The following is a 23,462-nucleotide window of genomic DNA, read 5'->3' on the forward strand; positions in this document are numbered from 1 at the left end:
GTCAAGAAGAGAGTGAGCCTGAAGGTATTCCAGTATTTCTGCGTTCTAACACTTTGGAGAGAGCAGGGAGAATCAAACTGGGACGGTAATCTGATAGGAGTTTCGAACCTGGGTTTTAGGGAGTGGAATTACATTGGCGTACTTCCAAATTGTCGGTAATGTGCCATTTTTGAAACAGTAATTAAAAATATGGGTGAGAATGGGTAGAATAGTGGCAATAATATTATGTATGAAAGTAATCGGAATTTCATCGACACCACTTGCTTTCGATTTAATAGAATAAAAGACATTCTGAACTTCACTAGTGCTGACGATATGAAAGGCAAAGCAGGGGCGATTTTGTGGGACAGGTGCTGCGTCGTTATTTATGTGTGGTCTGTTAAGCGGATTATACCGAGCTCTCACTTCCGTGAAATATTCATTTAAATCGTCGAGAGGAATGTCAGGTACCTGAAGCTGTTCACGTGTTTTTCTGATGCCCATGGCTCAGAGATGCCCCCAGGCACTAGCCGTATTTAGGTTACTTACCGATTCGCGAACATATTTAGATTACGGATGATTTTTTTAGTTTTGTTCCTAATTATTCTATACTGTCCATAGTCATTTGGGTCCTGAGTACATTTGTAATGTCGGCAAAGAACATCACGTTGAGACATCATATTTTTAACTGCAGAGGTTAGCCATGGATTAGGTTTTGCAGGATAATCTGAGCTGTCTTTTCGGTGCATGTCTGTTGTATAGATTGTGTGTTAACAAATGAAATGTACTTATTTTTGCACCAATGTCTGTCAGATTTAAAATGCTATCCCACGGAAGATTGTAGGCATCGTGTCTTAATTCATATATGTCAATATATTTCATATTCCTGCACGTTATATACCTAGGTTTATACTTTGGATCGCGAAGTGAGTAGGCAAGAAATATAAGATCATGGGTGAACACATTTGGTACTGAAATCTGTCCGTGGGTTACCACCAGAGTCCTGCAGCCAGACCCACCGCGCAGCACTTCAAACCCACGGGCTCCGGCAGCCCAGCCCGTGCAGTGCCGTTCTCTTCTGACGCGGCAGCGTACTGGCCCACAGCACTGGGCTTATACGGCCCACCGCAGTCCACCGCACTGGGCGGGCTCAGTAGAATAATCTTGAGTACTTCTCCACAATAACATGTGCGCCATGTACAACGAAATGTTCACGTCACACTACTATTTGCATCATTCACTCTACGAATTCCCGTGACTTAATAACATATTTTAAAGTAGGCTAATCGGATTTGGAAATTAAACGGTAGAGATTTCTCCTACACTGTGATGATGATAATAATAATAATAATAATAATAATAACAATAATAATAATAAAAACAAACAGAAACTTTATTATAAACTAATATTTGTTTGCAATTGACACCAAGTTAACTGAAAACGAATCTAAACAACACAAAGCATATTCATAGGACTTCATTCGCGTTTACCTCAAAATAAAATACAAACAGAAATGACGTGCAATATGCCAACAATAAAAACAAACCTGAACATAGCTTTTACTTAGTGTGCGTAGTTTATTGGTCATTGTTAATGGTGGTTGAATGGAAAGAAGAGCATCAGCAATTGTCTGGTTGTAGAAGAGAATGAAGCCCGCTGAACTGAAATTTCTCTCTGAGGCTGAACTTGATGCTTGCATACATATTACTTTCTTACCGATCTGGTGAAATTTTGAAAAGTTTTGTCCATTTGTTCTCCAATAGGACACTATATACATCATCTTCTATTCCACATTTTTGCTTTAAATATCTTTCCAGATCATCTGTTGGAATAGGAGCATCATGAACGTCGATCCACGAAGAAAACTTCATTACTTTGGCAGGTTGTGGCATAGTCGTGGAGTCTAATGACACGGAAACATTAGAATGCTCATCATTCAAGCACACCTCGTTCATCGTAAGTTCTGTATCTAATCATAAAAAGACAAAATCAGTCCGACTTCTTTAATCTATGCTAATATAATAAAGAGCACGAATTGTGTTAGTTTTTTTATATCTGGAGGGTAATCTCAGAAACTACTGGACCGATTATAAAAATCCTTTTACTAATGTAAATATACATTATCCCTGAGAGACATGGGCTGTATTTTATTTTCAAAACAATTTGAGATGGGGGGTGACGGGGGAGATATCAAAATAATATGCTAACATAGGCGAAATATCGAATTTGTCATGCAAGGATGAGACTAAGCTCATTTTAGCCCCTTGACCCAAAGAATAAAACCATGTTTTAAGGCCCTAAAACCGACCGTTATGGAGATATTGGCGCCACACTACCCCTGCTCTCGGAATCGGATAAGGAAATTAACTGACGTAACCATGGCAACGCCAGCTCCAGGATTCTACAGCAGCCAGATTATGCGTGCACGTTTGGGCATAGCTGCCACCAAAATTTGTACATATAATCCCTGAGCATATCTAGATTATATCTTGAAAACTTAACATGTTACAGACGTGAAGGGGTATTTATTTTTAAAAATAAAGAGACATGTATTATTTCGTTTTCGGAAAAGTAACTTAAGGACGGGGGGGACTGAAATGTGGGCTGGCGAGAATTCTTAAGAAGAGCATATCCACAGTATATCTCAAACACTTAACACGTTACAGATGTGAAAACTGATATTTTTAATATTTTAAAAGTAAAAAAACAGGTATTTTGTTTTTTAAAAACCACTTAACGTGGGGGGGACTGAAAAGTGGGGTTGAATTAATTTAATTAGGGTACTGATATCTCAAAAACTGAAGTTGTTACAGACATAAAAATTGGTATTTAGAGTCTCCTTTAAGAAGAAAGAAATACGCATTCTTTTGGTTTTGGAAAATCCACTTAAGGGGGGATGAAAGGACTGACATATTAGTTTAATTATTTGTATGGGGATACTTATATCTAAAAAAACCTAAAAGATGTTGCAGGCATGAAAATGGGTATTTGAAATCACCTTTAAAAATTAGAAAACCACTCATTTTGGGGGGCAAAATTAACTTCGGAGGGGGGGAGGCGTTGAAATAGGTGTTGAATTCTTTTCACGGGGATACAAATAACTCAAGAACTGAAGATGTACAGTCCTGATAATTGGTATTTGGCAGCTCTTTCATCAATAAACACGTATTCTTTTGTTTTAGGAAAAACCACTTAAGGGACTGAAAAGAATTGAAAAAGCAGGTGAATTTTTTAAATGAGTACCGGTATATCGTGTATGTCAAAAACTTTACGTATTACAAACATGGAACTTGGTACTTGGAATGTCCTTTAAAAATAAATAAACGTGTCACTCTTTCTTGTTTTCGGAAAATCCACGTAGGTGGGGGTGGAGGAAGGGCTGTTGAAGGGGTTGAATTCTTTTTATGCAGATACATATATCTCAAAACCTGAAGATGTTACAGATGTGAAAATATGTATTTGTAATCTGCTTTAAAAATAAAGAAACCTTTTTTTTTACTTGAGAGAAGACGTTCTCACGTGTACAGTTCTATGTCACATGGTCATTTCAGCCCCAAAAGGCAATACCACACACTTGGTTTACAAAGAGTTTCTGGGGTAAATGAAACTCAATTTTTCAGTGAGGTTTTATACTTCAGGGATTTTCAGATAATGTCTTAGTACAGTACCGAGGAATGATTACTTTTATCAAATTACGAAATCCACGCGAGAAGCCACCAAATATGTTTGTTTTTGTTTGCTAGGGGCTTTACGTCGCACCGACACAGATAGGTCTTATGGCGACGATGGGATAGGAAAGGTCTAGGAATTGGAAGGAAGCGGCCGTGGCCTTAATTAAGGTACAGCCCCAGCATTTGCCTGGTGTGAAAATGGGAAACCACGGAAAACCATCTTCAGGGCTGCCGATAGTGGGATTCGAACCTACTATCTCCCGGATGCAAGCTCACAGCCGCGCGCCTCTACGCGCACGGCCAACTCGCCCGGTCCACCAAATATGACTTAAGTTTAGGATCCGGTTCAGAAGTCTTTTATTGTGCGGTTTTTAGTTCGTTTGTTCCTTCTCTTTTTTTACTTCACTATTTTTTGCCACGGTTTCCTTTCTTTTGGAACTACAGTCCACATTCGTTTCCGATAAGAGAAGTCAAACTGAAAACCACAGCAAATTTGATCGACTCTACTCTACTGTAAAGCAACGCACTTCGCTGACACGCAGTACACTGTATACATTGAAGCAGTCAGCCCATAGAACTACCACAGCGCTGTCTTTGGCTCACCACGTCCGAATGACATAGCGCTGGCCCAGACCGGCCCGTGCGATGACGTCACGGGCTTCTTATGTTTGAGCCTTTCAAAGCCCATTGCAGCCTACTGCCGAAGCAGCTCATGGGCTGGGCCTCTCTGCAGGACTCTGGTTACTACTTTCTGAGGGTTGTTAGTCACTTTGAGATCTATTAAGGTGTGGGAAATGATGTTGGCAGTATGTACATGGGTAGTAAGGTCAGAGGGAAGGACAGTCAAGTCACATGAGGAAAACAAGTCTTCTAGTTTCTTAGTATCGTATTTCTTCATAAGTAGATTTGTACTGAAGTCCCCTAATATAACGATATGTTGATAGGCTGGTAGCAAGTTAAGTAGGTGCGTTTCAAACTCGGTCAAGTCAAATACTTATGTCCCATCCATGGAAAAACACCCCCACATTGCACGCCTACCCAAGTCAAATTTCACTACGAGGACTATATAGGCTGGCCTTGATTTGTTCACCTGGCAATTGCCATACCCAAATCCCTCCATCTGACAGCTACATGGAATAGTGAGATTCATAATTCCGAATCACGTATGTCCACGGACATCACCAAACGCAGTGCTTGGCATTCATCACTGGCAAAATCTGTTTCATGGGTGGGTGACCAAGCCTTAGACTCCAGTTCTCTTATTATCTCTCAGTGCACAGTCACAGTGCTAGCAAATTTTTTAGTTGTTGCTAGTGACTTTACGTCGCACCGAAACAGATAGGTCTTATGGCGATGATGGGATAGGAGAGGCCTAGGAATTGGAAGGAAGAGACCGTGGCCTTAATTAAGGTACAGCCCCAGCATTCGCCTGGTGTGAAAAATGGGAAACCATGGAGAACAGTATTCAGGGCTGTGAACAGTGGGATTCGAACCCACTATCTCCCAGATAGTAAAACAACTAGTGGCACTGCAGAATTCACAGTGATATATGAGTACCCAGTACAGCCTTCTGCAATGCTGAACAGTCAACACATGCAGCCTTCCAAGCTGTGGTTTCATTGTGGTTGTGTTCTTCCATCACAATACTGACCCTGAAAGTCAACATGGGCAACTTATGGGCAGAAATGACCCTGACTGATTCCTTACTGATGCAGCAACCAAGAACTATCTTCGATGCTTGACGACACTTAAGCTGGTTTGCTCCACTAATTCTGCAGGTATCTCAAATTAATAAAACATATAGAGCTCTCGGCTGCAGTGGCCATAGCGACATCTAGCCTCTTAGATTCACAATTAAGTATTTATTATTTTCCACCTAGTCGATAAAATACGAAACATGTACCACTTTTAATCATTAAATTGCCTTAAGCAATCATTGTATCGACTAGGTGGAAAATAATAAATACTTAATTGTGAATCTATTGAAGTGCGATACGGACCATGAAACTGATTTTATGTAATCTAGCCTCTTATGTGTAGAAGAGACCATCCAGATCCTTTTGATCAGGTAGAGTATATATTTCATTCTAGCTGAAGATATACTCGCTTATGACAATTGCCAGCGATGTTTCACTCAAAAGTACATCACTCTGGGCAAAATATTGAAAGAAATTGTGAAATATACGGAAATTTAAAATATAAAGGAAAGTAATTACCTACCTCGAGTTCAGCTTTCAATTTTGATAGCTGACGAGCATATCTCTTTAGTAATGTACCATCGGAGAGAACTTCGTTCAAATGAGGTTCATTCTTAATAATCTTCGCTCGAGAAGCAAACCTGTTAATGAAAAAACCCCAATTGTAAACACAATAAGGAACATAGGATACACACAGGATTCTATTCCAATAACTATTCAAGTGTTTATGATAAATCGCCTATCATGAACCACCTCAAGAGGGAATAGAAGTACAGTAAAACCTTGTTAATTCGAAGTCGTTGGGATGCTAAAATCGGACTTCGAATGACGTGATTTAGAATTAACCGCCGCTAACTTGAAATTCAGAAATTCCAATCACTGCTGCATCACAAAATATTCTAAGATTCTTTAATGCATGCAATCACCTTGATTCACAGTTAAACCTTTCAAATGCCGTGGGGAAAAAAATAATTCCGAAATGTATCCAACAAGGTGCATTTATTGAAATAATGTTCTTGGATAACGCCATACACTGTCAAACGTAACCTCACACCCAGGAAAATAAAACACGATTCAAAGAAAAAGAGTAATCTACTGTATATGCACGATGCAATTTAACCAAACTATTTGATTTAAGTACAGTATATAGCACTTGTACAAGGGAGCCAACAAGACTGTCCAAATTGGAAAACATGACACCAACAAAACAAACTTCAAAAACCCAGTTATATATTTAACACAAATATCAAGAATAATAAATAACTTTGCACGGTACCTGAAAAGTTTGCAAATGTTTAATGGTCCAGTAGCAGGTTTTTTTGTCACACATTAGGCTTATTCACTTTGAAGAAAGAATGTATGAGAGGTTGGTTGCTTAATCTTTTTTTCTTTCTAATAAACACAAGCTACGAACTGCTCCATATGGGCCATAGCCTTAATTGTAGCGTCGTCAGCACCACTTGCACTTATCACACAATCCAATATGGCTAAACTGTAAGGTACACATTTTTTGACAGAATAATTGCCACCTGAGCCGTATTTTTGTCGTGTTCAACGTATCAGCTGTAGCTGCATCTCCCTCTGGAGTCACGTGATCATAGCCGACCACCATGGCGGCATCCCGCTCTTCTGAAGTAGTCTCCACGTGGTCTATGGCGATGTATTTGGAAAAAGTTATACCGACATCGGACTTTTGCCATAACTCCTCCCATTCATCTTCATTGTTGTCTTCTACTACATTTAGCGAACCAAAACCACACTTAACTAAGCAGTTCTTGGTTTTCGATGAAGGAAAAGCGTTCCAGGCAACTGTCACACTCCGCATTGCATCAATCATGTTCCATTTGCGTGTTTCTCCTGCCGGAATATTTCTAGCAGCTTCACGGAGAAAGTAACGCACTAGTCGCTTTCTGTAGGCACGCTTCACAGATTAAACTATATCTTGATCTAGGGGCTGTAAGTAGCTTGTAGCGTTGGAGACGACTTGTATTTGCACGGAAAGTGCCTGATGCCCTTAAAACATCGTGAATTCTCTAACTTGCCTATGACGAGGGGAGGAAGTCTCTCGCTTCCGTCCACATTGCAACACAGATGGACTGTGACCTTATCCTTGTAAGATTTCCCGCCATGGCAATTCTCTCTTTTAAAACCATAAGTCCGTTTGGGCTAGGCATTAAAAAACAATGCAGTCTCATCGCCACTGAAGATATTGTTCGGTGCATACAAATCGATTATGTGGGCCACGCTTTCTGGCGAACTGTCTGCATCGCTAGTGTTCACTGATTCTGCTTCTCCGCACACTGTCACGTGATACTGTGCTGTTCCTTAGAAAGCTGAAGCTACACGTTTGAACGCTGAAACTCCAGCCCCATCTTTAGTGCCAGTTCATTCACCTTCCCCTTAATAATTTCGCCACCAACAGCGATATTGTCACACGAACATGCCGAAACCACTCTATCAGTTGTACTTCCAAATCAGAGTGTTTAGCTCCTCAAATTTAAATTTAAGATTTTCTTTTTCAAGTCCGTATTGAACTGAGAATAACACATAAGTAAAATTAAAAATCCACCTTTTATACCAATATTAAACGAAAGAAGTCGTAGCATTTATTTGGAACTAGTTTTGATGCTGGTGAGAGTCATCTTCAGCCAAATATGAGAACAGGCAATTGTAAAAAAACATATATCAATGCACATATAAACACTCTTATTATGGGACTTCCGATGCCCCTAAAAGTATCAGGAGAAAACTTCAAATAATCACAATTTCAAAATCTTGAAGTCACAATTAGAACAACAGTTAACACAGCAATTCTTTTCTTAAATTCTTTGAAAGTACCGAGTTTGACTTAGAACCGTAAGATTCTCAAATAAATAAAAAGTCTTGTCATAAATGAAATGTTATACAAAGCTCGAACCACAAATTGAGTTTCTCTGTAAATATGACAGTCCCAATTAGAACTACACTTTTTTTTTTAATGGAACTATACCGTTCTCTATACCTAGCCTTCAATCTATGAGCATTACACGTTCAGTACTGTGATTATTATTCTGAAAATCGATCCAAATACTTAGAGAAAATTTAATGTATTCAAACATGCTTCATTTGCCAGCTGGGGACTGCCCTGTTCGATTCGCACTATCTGTGAAACACGAGCTAGCTACTGAGATGCAAAGATGCTTCACCTTTCCCTGACAGCTACGCGTTCACTCTGCTGTGCTCATGAAAGCACTATGACTAAATGTACGATTTAACACCTTTAATATCGCCGTAGGTACTGTAAAGGAAAAACGGACATGTGATGGGCTGTATGCGACAACATTTTTATCCTGATGCGATATAAAACCACACAAGACCGAACAAGCTAGTGAAACTGAGCAATCACCCCTTCTTAACACTAATTGATTCTTCAAATAAAAGAAAGAACGGCCATGAAGACCGTGAAAATGAACAACTCATTAGGCTTTTCAAACCTAATACCGTCAGGATCGGAAAAAAACAAGGGTTGACTGAGGGAAGTCAGATATCTGTTTTTCCATCGCTTGTGTCCGCTGCAAGAAAAGCATATATAAAGAAATTCCATTACATGCTGCAAACGACGTTCATTTGTCTACAGTCACGGCCAGTTCAATCCCACCATTTTAAGTTTTATCCAATGGGCAGAGCTATTTCGTATTTCATTTGTTTTGCGGTATCGCAACGTCCACTTTCCTGAACTCCAATTACATTTGAATTATAAATGTGTAAACGGAGTTCAGTTTTGTACAACGCGAAGAAATCTTAATCTCAGTTAATTTTCACAACTAGGTTCTAAACTGATCTCCGGTCAGATATCTTTATACAACTGGCCCATAAAAACATACGGTACATAAATGAAATAAAGTTTGGGTATTCCGTCGACATGCCTACGTTAAATATCGGGACTGTACCAATTGCTGTTACGGTACTTTGTACGTGACAGTATAAGAATAAGCTAAATTTCTTTCTACCTGCAGAACGGTTGTGGCTAGCTGCTGTAGCAAAAAGACAACTCTCAAACCGCCGCCCCAAGGCCGCATTCCTAGCCCATCAGTCACACTCTGCCTTCCCTTTCACTTTGTCAATATGCTTAAAGCTACCTGTCCGGCACAGCACATCGCATGAACAGAGGTGCCAACCTTTGAAATGGATTATCAGTAACCGCCCTCTGCCCCCCGAGAAAATTTTCTAGTCAAGTCCGAAGCATGCTCCTCCCTTCTTAATAATGATACCCCTTTTGCCCTTCCCTCCGCCGATCTATTTGAAAGTACAAAGCATATCATACTACAGAATAACATTTACACACAACCTGTTAGTTCTGTGATAAAACATTCCTTGTAGCTTGTTTCTCAAGCAGCAGCTACTTTTCAGTGTATTTTCTTGAAGCATCCTTCCCACTGTGATGCCATTTTTGTCTTCTGAACCATAAGCGATTCCAGTGCAGATGTGCTTAATGTAGGCCTAACTTCTTTCTCAATCTCTATGTCAACTGTCACGTTTCAACACAGCAAATACAACATCATTGAAGGATTTATAGTGCAGAAGAGCAGCGCCTGAGCTCCTTCAATCACAATGAATTTTACAACGCTTATGGGTAGCAAAAGGAAGTCACAATAGCATTGAAACGAGGACGATTTAGGAGAAATGTTAAATCCTTTGGAGCATTTTCCATTTTCTTTTTTTCCGTAAATAACTATTTATTCCTGATAATGCCAGCCTTTTCCGTAATAATTTCCCCTTTGACTGTAATTCCGTAATCGTGAGGTAAAATCCATAATAATTACCGACAATCCGTAATAGCTGGCACCTCTGCATGAACGGGGAGCGTTTCCCTGTCCAGGCAGTCAAGTGATCACGGTATCAGGTATCATCCGTCTGTTGTATTGTCGACAAATACCAGTATTCTGTCTTCACTTTCCATTCTTGGTTCTCATTTAAGTTTTCTTGTGTAGGTCGATCTTTAAGTTATGGAGAAACGTGAGAGTTACACGACCGGGTTTAAACTCAAAGTGATAAAATATGCTGAAGAATATATTAACAGAGCTGCTGGTCGAAAATTCAGCGTGACCGAGTTTAATGTTTGCTACTGGCGTAAACAGAAAGCTGCGCTAGAAACCACCAACCGAACACATAAGGCATTCAGAGGGCCAAAAACTGGTAAGTCTCCTGAACTAGAAGACGAGTTGCTTCATTACGTTACAGAGTTGCGAAATGATTGCTTTAGTATCTTGAATGAAATGCTACATTTCAAAGCTGGTGAACTAGTGATTAAGGGAGGGATTAGCTGTTCGGATCTGAAAGTGAGCCAGGGTTGGATCCGTAGATTCACGACACTAAAAGGATTGTGTCAGGGAAGGCAAACATCTCTCTGCCCGAGAATGACAAGCGATTTCAGCGACAAAATCACAGACTTTCATCACCATGTGATAGCAATGTGGAAGAAAAACAATTACCGCTTATCTCAAATTGGCAATGCACATCAAACCCTGATAAACTTCAAAATGCCATGCAACACCACCATCAACAAGAAGGAAGAATTTAGAGTGCTTGTATGTACAACTCTGTTAAAAACAGCATTTCACTGTCACTCTAGCAATAACTGCAGATGGAAGAAAACTGCCACCATACGTTATTTTCAAAAGAAGAACAGTGCCTAAAGTAAAGATTCCCAAAGGCATTCATGTACAGGTTCAAGAGAAAGGATGGATGGACACAGCTCTTGTCCAGGACTGGGTCCATATGGTGTGGGGAGCACGGTCAGGGGCACTGCTTCGATGCCCAGCAATGCCAGTGTGGGACAGTTTCTGCGGACACTTGGAAGACACGAAGAAACGTCTTCAGGAAATGAAAACTTATCTCGTAATTACAGGGTGGACTCTCACATTGTCTACAGCCCTTAGAAGTTTCTGTCAACAAGCCTTTCAAGGACAACATACGTAAATTGTACGCCGAACGGATGGGAAGAGGGGAGCATGAGCTGACGCCAGCAGGCAAATTAAAGAGGCTGTCTGTTGAACTCGTGTGTGATTGGGTTACGATGTCAACAGACGTTATTGTGAAGAGTTTCTTGAAGACAGGCATCACTAATGCGTTGGACAGAAGTAAGGACGATGCAGTATGAGTTGGTGACCAGAATGATGCACGCGAGAATAGCTCTGAGACTGGAGGCAGTGACAGTGAATAGGGTAAATATGCCAGTTGTCTTGTTTCAATAGCCTAATGTGACTTGCATGTTTTTTTTTCCCCGGGAATACGATCTTTTGCACACAAATCCCTGCATATAATATGCACTGAAAATGTTCACACTTATTTTTGGTCAAAAAAGTGAGAGTCATATGCAAGCAAATATGCAGAATACAGGATATCACAAAAATAGACTACTATATCAACAAGATTACAATATCAACCAAGACAAATGAATACTCTATAGAGCAAAGAGCCAATAATTGCTGCAATTAAATCAGGCGAGTAAGAGAAAAGAATGCTGTTGCCAAGGTTTTATACAGCAACTGAAGTAGAAATGTCTTATTGAACAAGTCATTTCGGAGCACAAGGCAATTTGTTCTCTCTCAAGCTTCTGATGTTTAACTCCAACATTATTGCAAAACAAACAATAGTACAAGCTTCAGGAAAGACTGCCGATTTCAACAGTTTTGAAGTGTTATGCTAACATTTTGTCTTTGAGGGTTCTTCCTACGCAACTGCAACAGAGGTTTTTTCACCGTATTTTGAATGTTACGTCTTTCCCCCCCAACTTTTACTTAAATACTACATACTGGACTGTGTATTGTAGATAAACTAAAGTAAGAAATATGTTTTCATTAAGTTACAATGTACGAAGAATCTGTTTCTACCTTCAAGGTAGTCTACAATATCCTTGTTACTGTACTCATTTTGCTATCTGTAGAGTTGGCTAGTGTGCGTATGCTTCAAAACACCGAGCCGGAAATATCAACTGTGTCTATGCCTCAACACATCAAAGCTTCACTGTTTTGAAGCAGTGAGATTGCTCAGTGTGTCATGTCATGGGAGCAGAAACTCCAGTCGTTCTGTACACGTCAGCTACATTGATGCTTCCAAACAGCAAAGCAATGAAACAGTGACGGTGCTGCGTTTATCCTCTCGCCTCAACAGAAACACTGCGCGTGACATTGCCCTGAAGATGAGCCGGCACTCTTTAATAGAGTCTTCATATTCCAAATCACGAGTCAAGTTACTAAAAGAACAACGTACTCCACAATGTAAGTAAGGCCTTTGTTTTACATAGAAAAATGACGTTATTGTTCTCAAAGTAGAGTCATAGAATAAAAGAAAGACGCTCCCGTTTTTCAGGTGCAAAAGTTTCAAAAATTATGTATTAACTCCAATTTGTAGTAAGATTTTTAAACAGGATTAGGTAGAGCCTGTTACGCACATATAATACCTATCTTGGACTCTTCTTAGTTTTAGTTACTCATTTTATAATCGTTCAAATTAGTTCCTTTAGCCAGTTAACTATTTTACTATGCTTTCCGACCTAATTTAGGTTGCTTGTTAATGTAGGTAAAATTCTGATTTCGGACTCTTCTTAGATTTCATTACTCATTTTATAATTATTAAAGTTAGTTCACTTAAACAACTAATTTTACTAGGTATGCTTTTGTAATGGGATTAGGTTAAGTTTGTTATTGCACATAGGGTACCTTCTTAAATTTCACTAACCATTTTATAATTGTTCAACTGTCCACCTCTGTAGCGTACGGTTAGAGCTATTAGCTGCTGTCCTCAGGGGCCCGGGTTCAATTCCTGGTACTCCCACAAATTTAAGAATGCAGGAAGAGCTGGTATGTGGTTGAAATGGTACATGCAGCTCACCTGAATTGGATGCGTGCCTGAAGAGAGCTGTACCACCGCGGGATGAGGACACAAGATTACCTTTTAATTATTCAAATTAGTAGTAGTTCAGTGTGCTTTTAACAGTAAAATTCATCCCTTTCAGTATCATCGTAACTGCTTAGCAAAGAAGGAAACTCAGTTTATTACTATATACTGGTACTATTATACTGCATATCAACTATTTATCATGCTGTAGTTTGTACATCTTATCACTAAATATTTCATGGCCCACATATTTTATAGTTATCAGAACATCAAACAGTTTATTCAGTGAATTGAACTTAGCTATGAAGCGTATGTTTCATCACACCATTGCGAAACACTGCTTCTCTTCCAGTCCTAGACGGAAGTGCACTGTGCTTCAACACACTGCTTCAACATGCATCGCAAAACACAGTTTCTCTTGCAGTCCAAGACGAAGTGTGTCGTGTCGACACACTACTTCAAAGCAATTCTCTGTGCGTATCGAATGTTTCGAAATAACTAGCAGTGTTACTTCGCCCATCTCTACTGTAGTCCTCATTCACACTGATGAATGGTTCCATTCTTTCATCCGTTACCATTTCCTTCACTCAATCACTGTTTGAAGATGTTTTGCATGGTCGAATCATTTTTCCCAATCTGTGGTAATCGCATCGTCAATGGCCTCCGAGGCAAGTTTTTCTACACCTTTTATTTTGAAGGTCTTGTTCCTCTATCGACTCTAGCGCAAATCAATTCAATTGGCGGCAGTATGGTGGCATCCTTGCTACCTCAGGCACCAAGAGGAGCAACTTCGTCAAGCCCATACTAGTTTTCCTTCCTGAAGATTTTTTTTTTTCCAAAAGTTCAGCTCCAATTTTTTGTTCACAAAAAAAAATCTCTTCAGCAACCTCCTTAAGTTTCAGATAAGTAGAAGCAATGTTGATTTCACCCGGGAGGTTAACATTTATTTCATCTGACAGCCACTTAGAGGTAGTCAACTTCCAATTTCCATGCTAATGTCCTTTATCACATAATATGCACCAGTAATTCAAATAATCTCAATATGAAATGAGTCATAAACACATGATAAAAACTAGGGTTATTTAAAACTTCTTGAACATCAATGAAAATGGCACTAGAGGTTATAAATAGTTTCTCCAGAACAACAACAAAAAAACACTAAAACTGTTTAAAATGTAATTTTGCTACTTTCAAAGATTTGTATGCCTTAACAAAATAGTCTTAACACATTTTTTAAAGACACACATCAAAACTCCATTCCATTCAAATAAATGTGTGTACCAGAGATTTAATTTAATTCCCCTCCTCCTCTTTCTTCCAAATCGCATACAGTCTGCTCTCCTATGCCATACAGTAGTGTGTTAGTCGTTTTCTAGTTCTGCCTTTTTCTAACTGTTACATGGAGAAAAGGCATACAGCAGTTGTGGTTCTTGGACTAGCAGTGGGATATTTTCTTAGAAAGAGAAACATACAATAGACCATAATTTACATGGAGAAAATATTACTGTAGTTATCTTAACATAATTTTTGCAATGTATTTATTGCCATAATATTTGCAAGGGTTATGTAACATATCATTTACTCACATTAACTGAATAAAAATTATAGCAATGCAACAGAAATTCATATTGTATTGCACGAAAACATAATAGGAATTGATCAACGAATCGAACATTGCTGATAATGTTTACTTGCAATAGGTTACGATACGGTAATAAACAGCTGTCCACTTCCTTGAGATATCTCTTGCAATCTCCTCATGTGCCATCTTATTCATTTTATTGTAGTACTCTATGGAGTCCACGGAACATAGGCAGGGATGTGCCTCAGACTTAGCATTTAAAACACACAAAAAGCCTTTATTGTGAAGACGAAGCCATTTTTCTTGTATTGATTCCCGGCAATCGCAGCAAGCTTATCGGCTTAAGCACGCACTGGTAATACTCTAATTCCACTGGTCAATTCTGTCAAGGACTTGGCAATTCTTTGATCAATTAGAACATGTTCAAATTCACTTTCAAGACTTTTGAAAACTTCAAGACTTCTCTAGTACTGCAAGTGATTTGACAAGTAAACTTGTGAAGTATTGAACATACTTGTGAACTGTCGTAAAAAGTCCTAAATTTAACAAAAATTTCATTGTGTAGGACAGGCTTAAGACGACAAACACATGCAACACTAAGTCACGTCACTTATAGTGGAGGGGTGAGTTTAAGCAGTCGAAGCTCAGTTTACAAGTGTACAAAACATCGCAAAGAAAAAAGTTTTACAGTTAATCTAAGTCTAGATACTGAAGAGTTTACTGAATTTGCATAGCTTCCTGAGATATTTGACAGACCACATTGAAGTTATACAAACAAGTAACTTACCCCAGAGTACAGTGAGTCTCTTCTATTGCAGCAGGAGTAACTGTGCAGATGATGACAGTGAGAGCGTTTCCTCCTAAAGAGGGCTGCAGGATACGAGTCAACTTGCTATCTCGAAAGTTGATGTGTGTCCTGTAAAAAAGAAAGAGTAAAAAAGAACTGGGATTCTTTAATATCTTCCCGCTTTGGGTAGCAGCGATTATTGTTTTTAAAAGGAAGTACAACTGTGCAACCATCCTCTTATTAATACCAATAACAGAAGAAGAGGTTTGAAGAATGAAGGCATCGGCATAAGAAAATAAAGGACCAAAGGCATGAAAATGAAAGATATCCTAGACCTTGTGAACCTAATACCGCCTGGGTTGGAAGAGAGCAAAAGTTGACCAAGGAAGGACAGATAAGGAGGATTATACTTGAAAAAGACATTTAAATCAAAACAGAATGCCATTTCATTCTTTCAAATCGATATTATTATTAATTGATAAATGCTATTAACAAGTGTAAATACATATTACATTTCTGTGTATACCCATTCGACAATTATCAAGATAGTGTACACAGAAACTTCTGAATATATGAAAAATTGGCATGACAATTAATTATTAGCAAAAGTGATGAATGTTATAGACTTTGAAGAGGAAAAATGTGTGTAAGACAAGGTCCTGATCTCAGTGAAAATGTCACTCAAAGCACAGATTTGAACTCCGGACATGCAGCTTGGGAATAAGGCGGCTAGTTTCAGTGCCAGCAGGGCCTCCAAAACCATCTATATATATATATAAATGGAAGTCTGAAGTGATCTATAAAGGTATAAAAATTTAAAATAGACGTGAATTAATGAGACAAAACAACGCTTCTCAGGAACTTAATATTCACTACCAGAGTAGCTGATGGCCTCAGGATCCCTTGCAAAATCGAAAATTCACGAAAGTCCCCAAGTGGGCCAAGGGGGGATTTTGAAACTTGCAGCAGCTCAGCATAAGAACGCAAGTGTTGGCATTATGTTTCACTCAGTGGGGTATACTTTTCTAAACCAATGTCTATAGTTTTCATGGGCTTATAAGTTTCCTGAAAGGCCTATCCCCCCCCCCCCCCCCAAATGAACATGTCAGTAGAATCTGCCAGACAAGCTAGAAAACTGAAATTGGCAAAATTATACTTTTAGTCTGTAACTGACAAAAATTCCAATGTGTTAAAATATTTAACTTTTTACCACCGAAAAATACTGAAATATCGAAGGAGTTTTAATGGCTGTGCAAACCTTCATTTCAAGGTATTTGGAGACTAAACAGTAAGTCATAACACAAAGTCAATAGCACATTCGCACCCAGCATGAAGAGATCTACAACTTTCAGTCGTATCTTGATCCCTTATACATCAGATAGAGCTGTAGGTATGATTGATAATGTAGAAACATCTTCATGGATGAAGCAAACAATGTATTGAATAGGAGGGTCCGATTAAACAATTATTTTGTACAAGTGATACTGTCAATACAGATATAAGTTGGTATCATGCAAGGGCTGCATTTCTCGATTTCAGGTAAATTTTGTACTTTTCACACGTATATCTTATAGTTCGACATACTAATGCACATTGGCACGACCAGTGGGTATATGTTAGCCAAATTTTATGATTCTAGCTGCCAGATACGTACCAGAAAAATAAACTAATGTGTGAAAAATGTACCCGAATCAAAGTTTCCAATTCAATCCTATCCTTAAATATCATGGCACCAACCCTGTACAATACTAAAAGAGGTGTCTAATGGCACAATCCATTCATCGATATGATGTACTATTTAGGAGCAGTAAATCTCGAAATGAAGGTCTGCACTTATAAACGTGCCCATGCTTACCTGTATACCACATACTCTCAACTCTTGATTAACCGGGATAATGTAGGGTTAAGGCTTCTCGGATGAGTAAAATCGCGGGTAACCCGCAAAAAGTTAAAAACAGAACAGGCATACTTAACTATAGTTATGATGATGATAAATGATACCACCGTATTGTTTTTTATTAACTTAACCGAATACGTTGCAGTAAAAGTAGCACTTGGCACAATTAACAAATAATTGTTTCGTTGAAACTAATAAGGCAAAGAAAAATATTCAGACTACGTAACTTTACTGTTTCAGAAAAGAATCAGCCATTGTTTTTTTTTTCTTTGTGCCAAGAAACACGATGTTTATTTTCCTTCTCAAGTTTCTCAGAATAAGTCTTTTGGTGATGAGAGACTCATCTTGGCCCACGACATACTCCAACAATGATTTGATATTTTCCAAGGCAGCCCCAAGCATAACTGTTTGTTGTGCTTGTGCGGCGCGAGCAGCTGTTTCCCCATCCTCATCACCTTCACTTCCCGTTCCCAACCTGCCCTTTACATAGTCAACAATCTGTGCGCCTGTCAGATATACGTAGCCGTGGTCACTCTGGTCACAATCGAACCACTGACGAACATTGTCTTCTTCAACTTCCTCTCCACCTGGGATAGATTTTACAGCTTCAGTCACTGTATTAACTGTATCGGCTTCATCAAATTCGAGAAATCCATCGTCTTCAGAAATATCTGCAACATTGTCACTATTGTCAAGGGTTTTGTTTGAATCTCATAAATAGCGTCAAGAATTGTAAATTCCTTCCAAAAATTGAGATCCTTGCCCTCTTCAATCCTCTTTTGTAGAAGAGATGACCGATAATTTCCTTTAAGTGCAGATATTATGCCCTGGTCCATAGGCTGGATTATTGCAGTGACACTGGGAGGCAAAATTTTTGCATAAATGTTGCTATGTGCTGATTTTAAAACTGTTTGATTTGGCTGCGAGGCTCAATTTGACTTTAAATATTTACAAACTTCGGGCATGAAGTTATTGTCAAATCACAGTTTAAAAATCTCACTGTTCATCCAAGCAGACTTTTGGTTCTCTTACACAATAGGTAAATTTTTCGCCTCTGTACTTTCGAAAGAGCGAGTGTTTTTTTCTTTCTTTCTTTCTTTCTTTCTTTCTTTACCAATGATGAATAATGGTAATTTATGAGCAGCCGTTGGGTTCGCACAGGTCATAATCATCACCCTTTCCTTAGATGCTTTATACCCTGGTCCACAATGCCCCTGTTTGAAAGTAAGAGCACACACTGGTATGTATTTCCAAAACAGGCCAGATTCATCCGCATTGTAAATTTGTTCAAGGACCAAACCCTCATTCAGAATTTTTTTTTCAAAATCCAAATTGAACTGTCGAGAAGCTTCTGTATTTCGACTTAACTCACCTTTTACACTGACATGGATGCCATGCCACCATTTAAAGGATGTAAACCATCCAAATTATTCACCAAAATCACCCTTCATCCCAAGAGCTTCGAAGAAAAATTTCGCTTTAGTCATACAGATCGCTCCTGATACTGGAATACCTTGAGCTCACTGCTGTGAAAACCACTCCAACATGCATTGGTCATGCTCCTCAAACATTTTTTTTCAATAGTTTTTCGGGTTGCCATACCAATGTTTGCATCAGACAAACATGCAAACGATAGAGGTTTGTCTTTGTTGTGTGAAATAACCCGCACGGTAGAATCACCAACGTTATATTGGACAAAACCCTGTTTCACGCTAGAACCTTGCATATTTTGTACAATATCCAACTTCTGTTGAATCATCAAAGCGACATGCTTGCGTTTGTTGCTATTCTTGAGAACTGAACTGCACTGAACAAAAACAAGACAATGACAGAGAGTGGGGGCGGTGTGGAGTACAGCAGGTGCTTGTGGCCGATGACACACCAGCTACAAATCACTTCACCCCTGCTACTATTACAACTCAGCAATATTATCCCAATCCTTTGTAATTCTGTATTACTGCAACTCCTAACACTCGTGCATTTTTAGTGTTTTTGATATCACGGTTAAGAAAAGGTATGTGGTAGAACATCAGGAAATGTTTTAAAGACAAAGAGACACACTGGTGAAATAACAGGGTAAAGAGTAAAGTGAAGGAAAAGAAAATGGCATGGAAAACATCTAAGATTGAAGAAAGTAGAAGAAAATATGTGGACGCAAAGAATTTGGCCAAGAAAGTAGTGGAGGTAGAAAAGAGGAAGAACTAGGCTTTATTCACACAGAAATTGAGAGATGACATGCAGGGCAGCAAGAAATTACTGTATGCTGTCTTAAGAAACAAAAAGAGAGATCAAGTAAACACCAGATTTATGAAGGGTGATGACAGCATAATATTAACGAAGCCAGACAATAGAGCCAATTTTCATTATGAGACAACTAATGGGAAAGCAAATGGGAGTATGTGAATGATATGGTGATGACTAGAGCCCAGATTTCCATGCAAATGCATGTTTTTAAATAAGCTAGCTACACTTCTCAAACTTTGCAAATATTCGTTTTACGGATTAACAATTCCAAATAACCGTTCTTTTTCCGTGCATGTTTGCATGTTTTGGCATTTTTTGGAGAAAATTCATGCATAATGCATATTTGGAAGATAGCGCATATTTGGACATTTAATATTGCATAATATGACTTTTATTCTGACTTTGACGCATATATATTGTTAACTTGCATCATAGTGCATTTTCTGAATGTTAGTTTACAGAATTTGGGACAATTTTTCACGTTGTAGGCTACAGTATGTCTATTACTGAGAGACAGAGAGAATGTATTCCTGGCATCCAATGTGACAACCATAGTTAGTAGCCTACATACGGTACAGGTCCTACAGTATAATGCAATTAACCAAACACTTTCTTATCTGTCGCTTGAGTAAACAATGGCGTAAGTCAGAAGGCCCCACGTCGAAATCTTAATTCTTAGGAATAAGGTGTCCCAGTTTTACAGTTGTACATTGCTAATAAATTGAACCGGAAATTGGGCATTAATCATCGACGGCTCATTTTTCGTCTGTTAAGACGAACAAAAGAAACCTTGTATCGCACTTCTGTGGCGCCGCGTTACTGGGATAGCAGCTTACAAATTCTGGTTTTTCATTGAACCCTCTACCGTTGTTATCCTGGAATGTCCTACCCGGAACTCCCAATCGTCACACGTCCGTGTTATTAGTGAGGACGTTCAAATGTGTCTGCAATCATCGCATGGAGAAGCAGCTGCCGCAGATAGAGATAAGTTGAACAAACTAATTCGTTCAAATCCTGATTTTGAATTCGTCAAGCTTATAAAATTACACGTAATAAATATCATTTTTGGTCCGTATTGATGATATTTGATTGAAATAATAACATTAAGTTGTTTATTAGACCACCAAATGTATTGATTAGGTGGTCTAATAAATAAATGTTATTATTTCAAGCTTATAAAAGATGTATTGTGGTGAAAATGCAAAAGACGTACAATTTGACCTCACTTTGTCCAAATGTCTTCATTGAATTATGCATCTATCACTTATCGTGACGTAAAAAGATAATTTTCTGTGCTTAAGTACATGCTGAATGAGAAACGGATGAGCTTAAATCAAGACAATTTGGAGAAATTAGGATAGTTTTTGTTCATGTTACAAAAGGAACTGAATTTTGATAGTGCATATTTTCCAGTTTATTGTGCATGTTTTGCCATATGATGGTGCATGAATGCATGCATATTTTGAAATTTGATAGTGCATGGAAATCTGGGCTCTAGTGATGACATACATAGACATTGCAAAGGCATATGACAGTGTCCCCAAGACTAAAGTTTGGGACAGTCTGGTGCAAAAAGGAATTGGACAGGGATTAATAAAAATGATCATGGCAATGTACAAGGAATATTGTAGTTGCGTGCAAACACATGTTGGAAGGATATGTTTGTTCAAAATCACTAGTGGGCTGAGACTGGGGTGTGTTCTATCACCAATCATATTTATAATAGTAATGGATGACATCATAACAGCAAAAGCAGCATATAGAGGAAGAGAAATGAATGTTATCTGTAGATGATACTGTGATTTGGGGAGAAGACGACATGAAGGTTCAAGAACAGTTGGATGTGGTGAATGGGAAGATCGAAGAATGTGGATTGCAAATAAGTGTAGTCTATTGTGAAGACCAAGAACTTAAGTCCGTAAAGCATTTTAAATACTTGGGCGTAATTCTTCAAACCCAAGGTAATGTTTTCGCCCTCCATCTCACAGACCGTCTAAATGCATCTATGAAAGATATATCTGACATTAAGCACCTGAGAAACTTGTCTTTAGAAACGGCCATAAAACTCTTTCATCAAAAAATCAGCCCTATTGCAACATATGGCTTGGAAAACATTTGGGAACATTTGAGTATGAAACAGTTAGATAAAATCGAGAAGTTGAAGGCAATCTACTTGAAACAGGCTCTGTGCCTCTCCAAATATTCTCCTTCCCGGCTCGTGTATGAGCTATCCAGAGAGGGATTTTATGTGGAAGAGCTAAGGTTACAGTTGTTACTTCCAGCAACAACACCCTATATACATCTGCTTCGAGACCTACGATCGAAGAAGGCTGACATCTGGGAAGATTTCTACTCTACCGATGCCATGCTAAATCGCGAGTGGGTTCAAGGTGGATATGAACTGCGGCACCTGCTGACAAGGTTCTCCGTTCATGGGTTCCATTATAAACTGTGTAATATTAAGCATTATCATGAACCAGGTTTGAACTGTGTATGTTTAAGATGTGGTGCACACTGTACTAGGTACCATGTTTTAAATTGTAAACAGCGATCAGAATCACTGGTGAAATTTTGCAACGAAGACTAATGTTCTATATAGTAATTCTTTGCACATTGTGCGCGTTAAATAAATTATTATTAAATAAGTGTAGAAAAGAGTAAAATTCTTGTTATGACTAGAGCGGAGAAGGAAGGGAAAGGTGAGATTAGACTTGCAGACAAGCCCCTGTAAGTAGTGGAGATGTTCAAATACATGGGGAGTGAATTAATGGAGAAGGCTCAACTGGATGCTGAAATTAGTAAGAGGATTCAAGCTGGAAGCTGTTTCTTATCATAGTGTACGAAACATGTTATGGGATGAAGATGTGCCAATGGAAGCAAAGGAAACTGTGTACAAGATGTATTACATACCCATAACAACTTAAGGAGCAGAAACTTGGACAATGATACAGAAGGATGAGAGTCTAATATAGGCAGCCAAATTGAAGTTCTTGAGGAGTATGATAAGAGTAGAAGAGAAAATAAGGAATGAGAAAATCTGGGAAGAAATTAGAGTGGAAAAAATGAATGATAGAATAGAAAAAAGCCGATTATGATGGTTTGGGCACATAAAGTGAATGAGTGATGAAAGAATGCAAAAAAAAAAAAAGGTGATGGAAGTGCAAATGCAAGGAAGGAGAGGCCATGGATAGAGATGAAAGGGCACAATCCAATGCAGTATTAGAGAAAGAAACCTGGACTGGGACACAGTCTTGGAGGAGTGGTGGAAAGACCGAAGAAAGTGAAGAGGAACCCTATTTGCCCCTACCCAGCTACAGCTGGACAATGGGAAATGATGAAAATTAAAAATAACATTAAGAATTAAAGTAACATACATACATACATACATCCATCCATTATCATTATAGACTGTTATGCCTTTCAGCGTTCAGTCTGCAAGCCTCTGAATTTACTAAAAGTCGCCACAATCCTCGATTTGCAACTAGTGTTGTAGCCTCATTTAGTTCTATACCTCTTATCTTTAAATCGTTAGAAAACTAGTCTATAACCATCGTCGTCTTGGTCTACCTCTACTTCTCTTACCCTCCATAGCAGAGTCCATTATTCTCCTAGGTAACCTATCCTCCTCAATTCGCCTCACATGACCCCACCACCAAAGCCGGTTTATGCGTACAGCTTTATCCATCGAGTTCATTCCTAAATTAGCCTTTATGTCCTCATTCCGAG

At 38.8% G+C, this 23,462-nt stretch overlaps 1 protein-coding gene across 1 annotated transcript in view; it reads right to left on the reverse strand.

Moving 5' to 3' along the window:
• The window catches only part of LOC137496927 (uncharacterized), a 221,144-nt gene that overhangs the window by 35,131 nt on the left and 162,551 nt on the right, over positions 1-23,462 (reverse strand). Inside the window, exons 7-8 of the mRNA XM_068224994.1 lie at positions 15,596-15,724; positions 5,872-5,989 (exon numbers count right to left, since the gene is read on the reverse strand). Of these exons, the coding sequence (XP_068081095.1) occupies positions 5,872-5,989; positions 15,596-15,724 (247 nt within the window). The remainder of the gene's footprint in view (positions 1-5,871; positions 5,990-15,595; positions 15,725-23,462) is intronic.

The sequence above is a fragment of the Anabrus simplex genome, chromosome 1, assembly GCF_040414725.1.
Source record: "Anabrus simplex isolate iqAnaSimp1 chromosome 1, ASM4041472v1, whole genome shotgun sequence".
Taxonomy (NCBI): domain Eukaryota; kingdom Metazoa; phylum Arthropoda; class Insecta; order Orthoptera; family Tettigoniidae; genus Anabrus; species Anabrus simplex.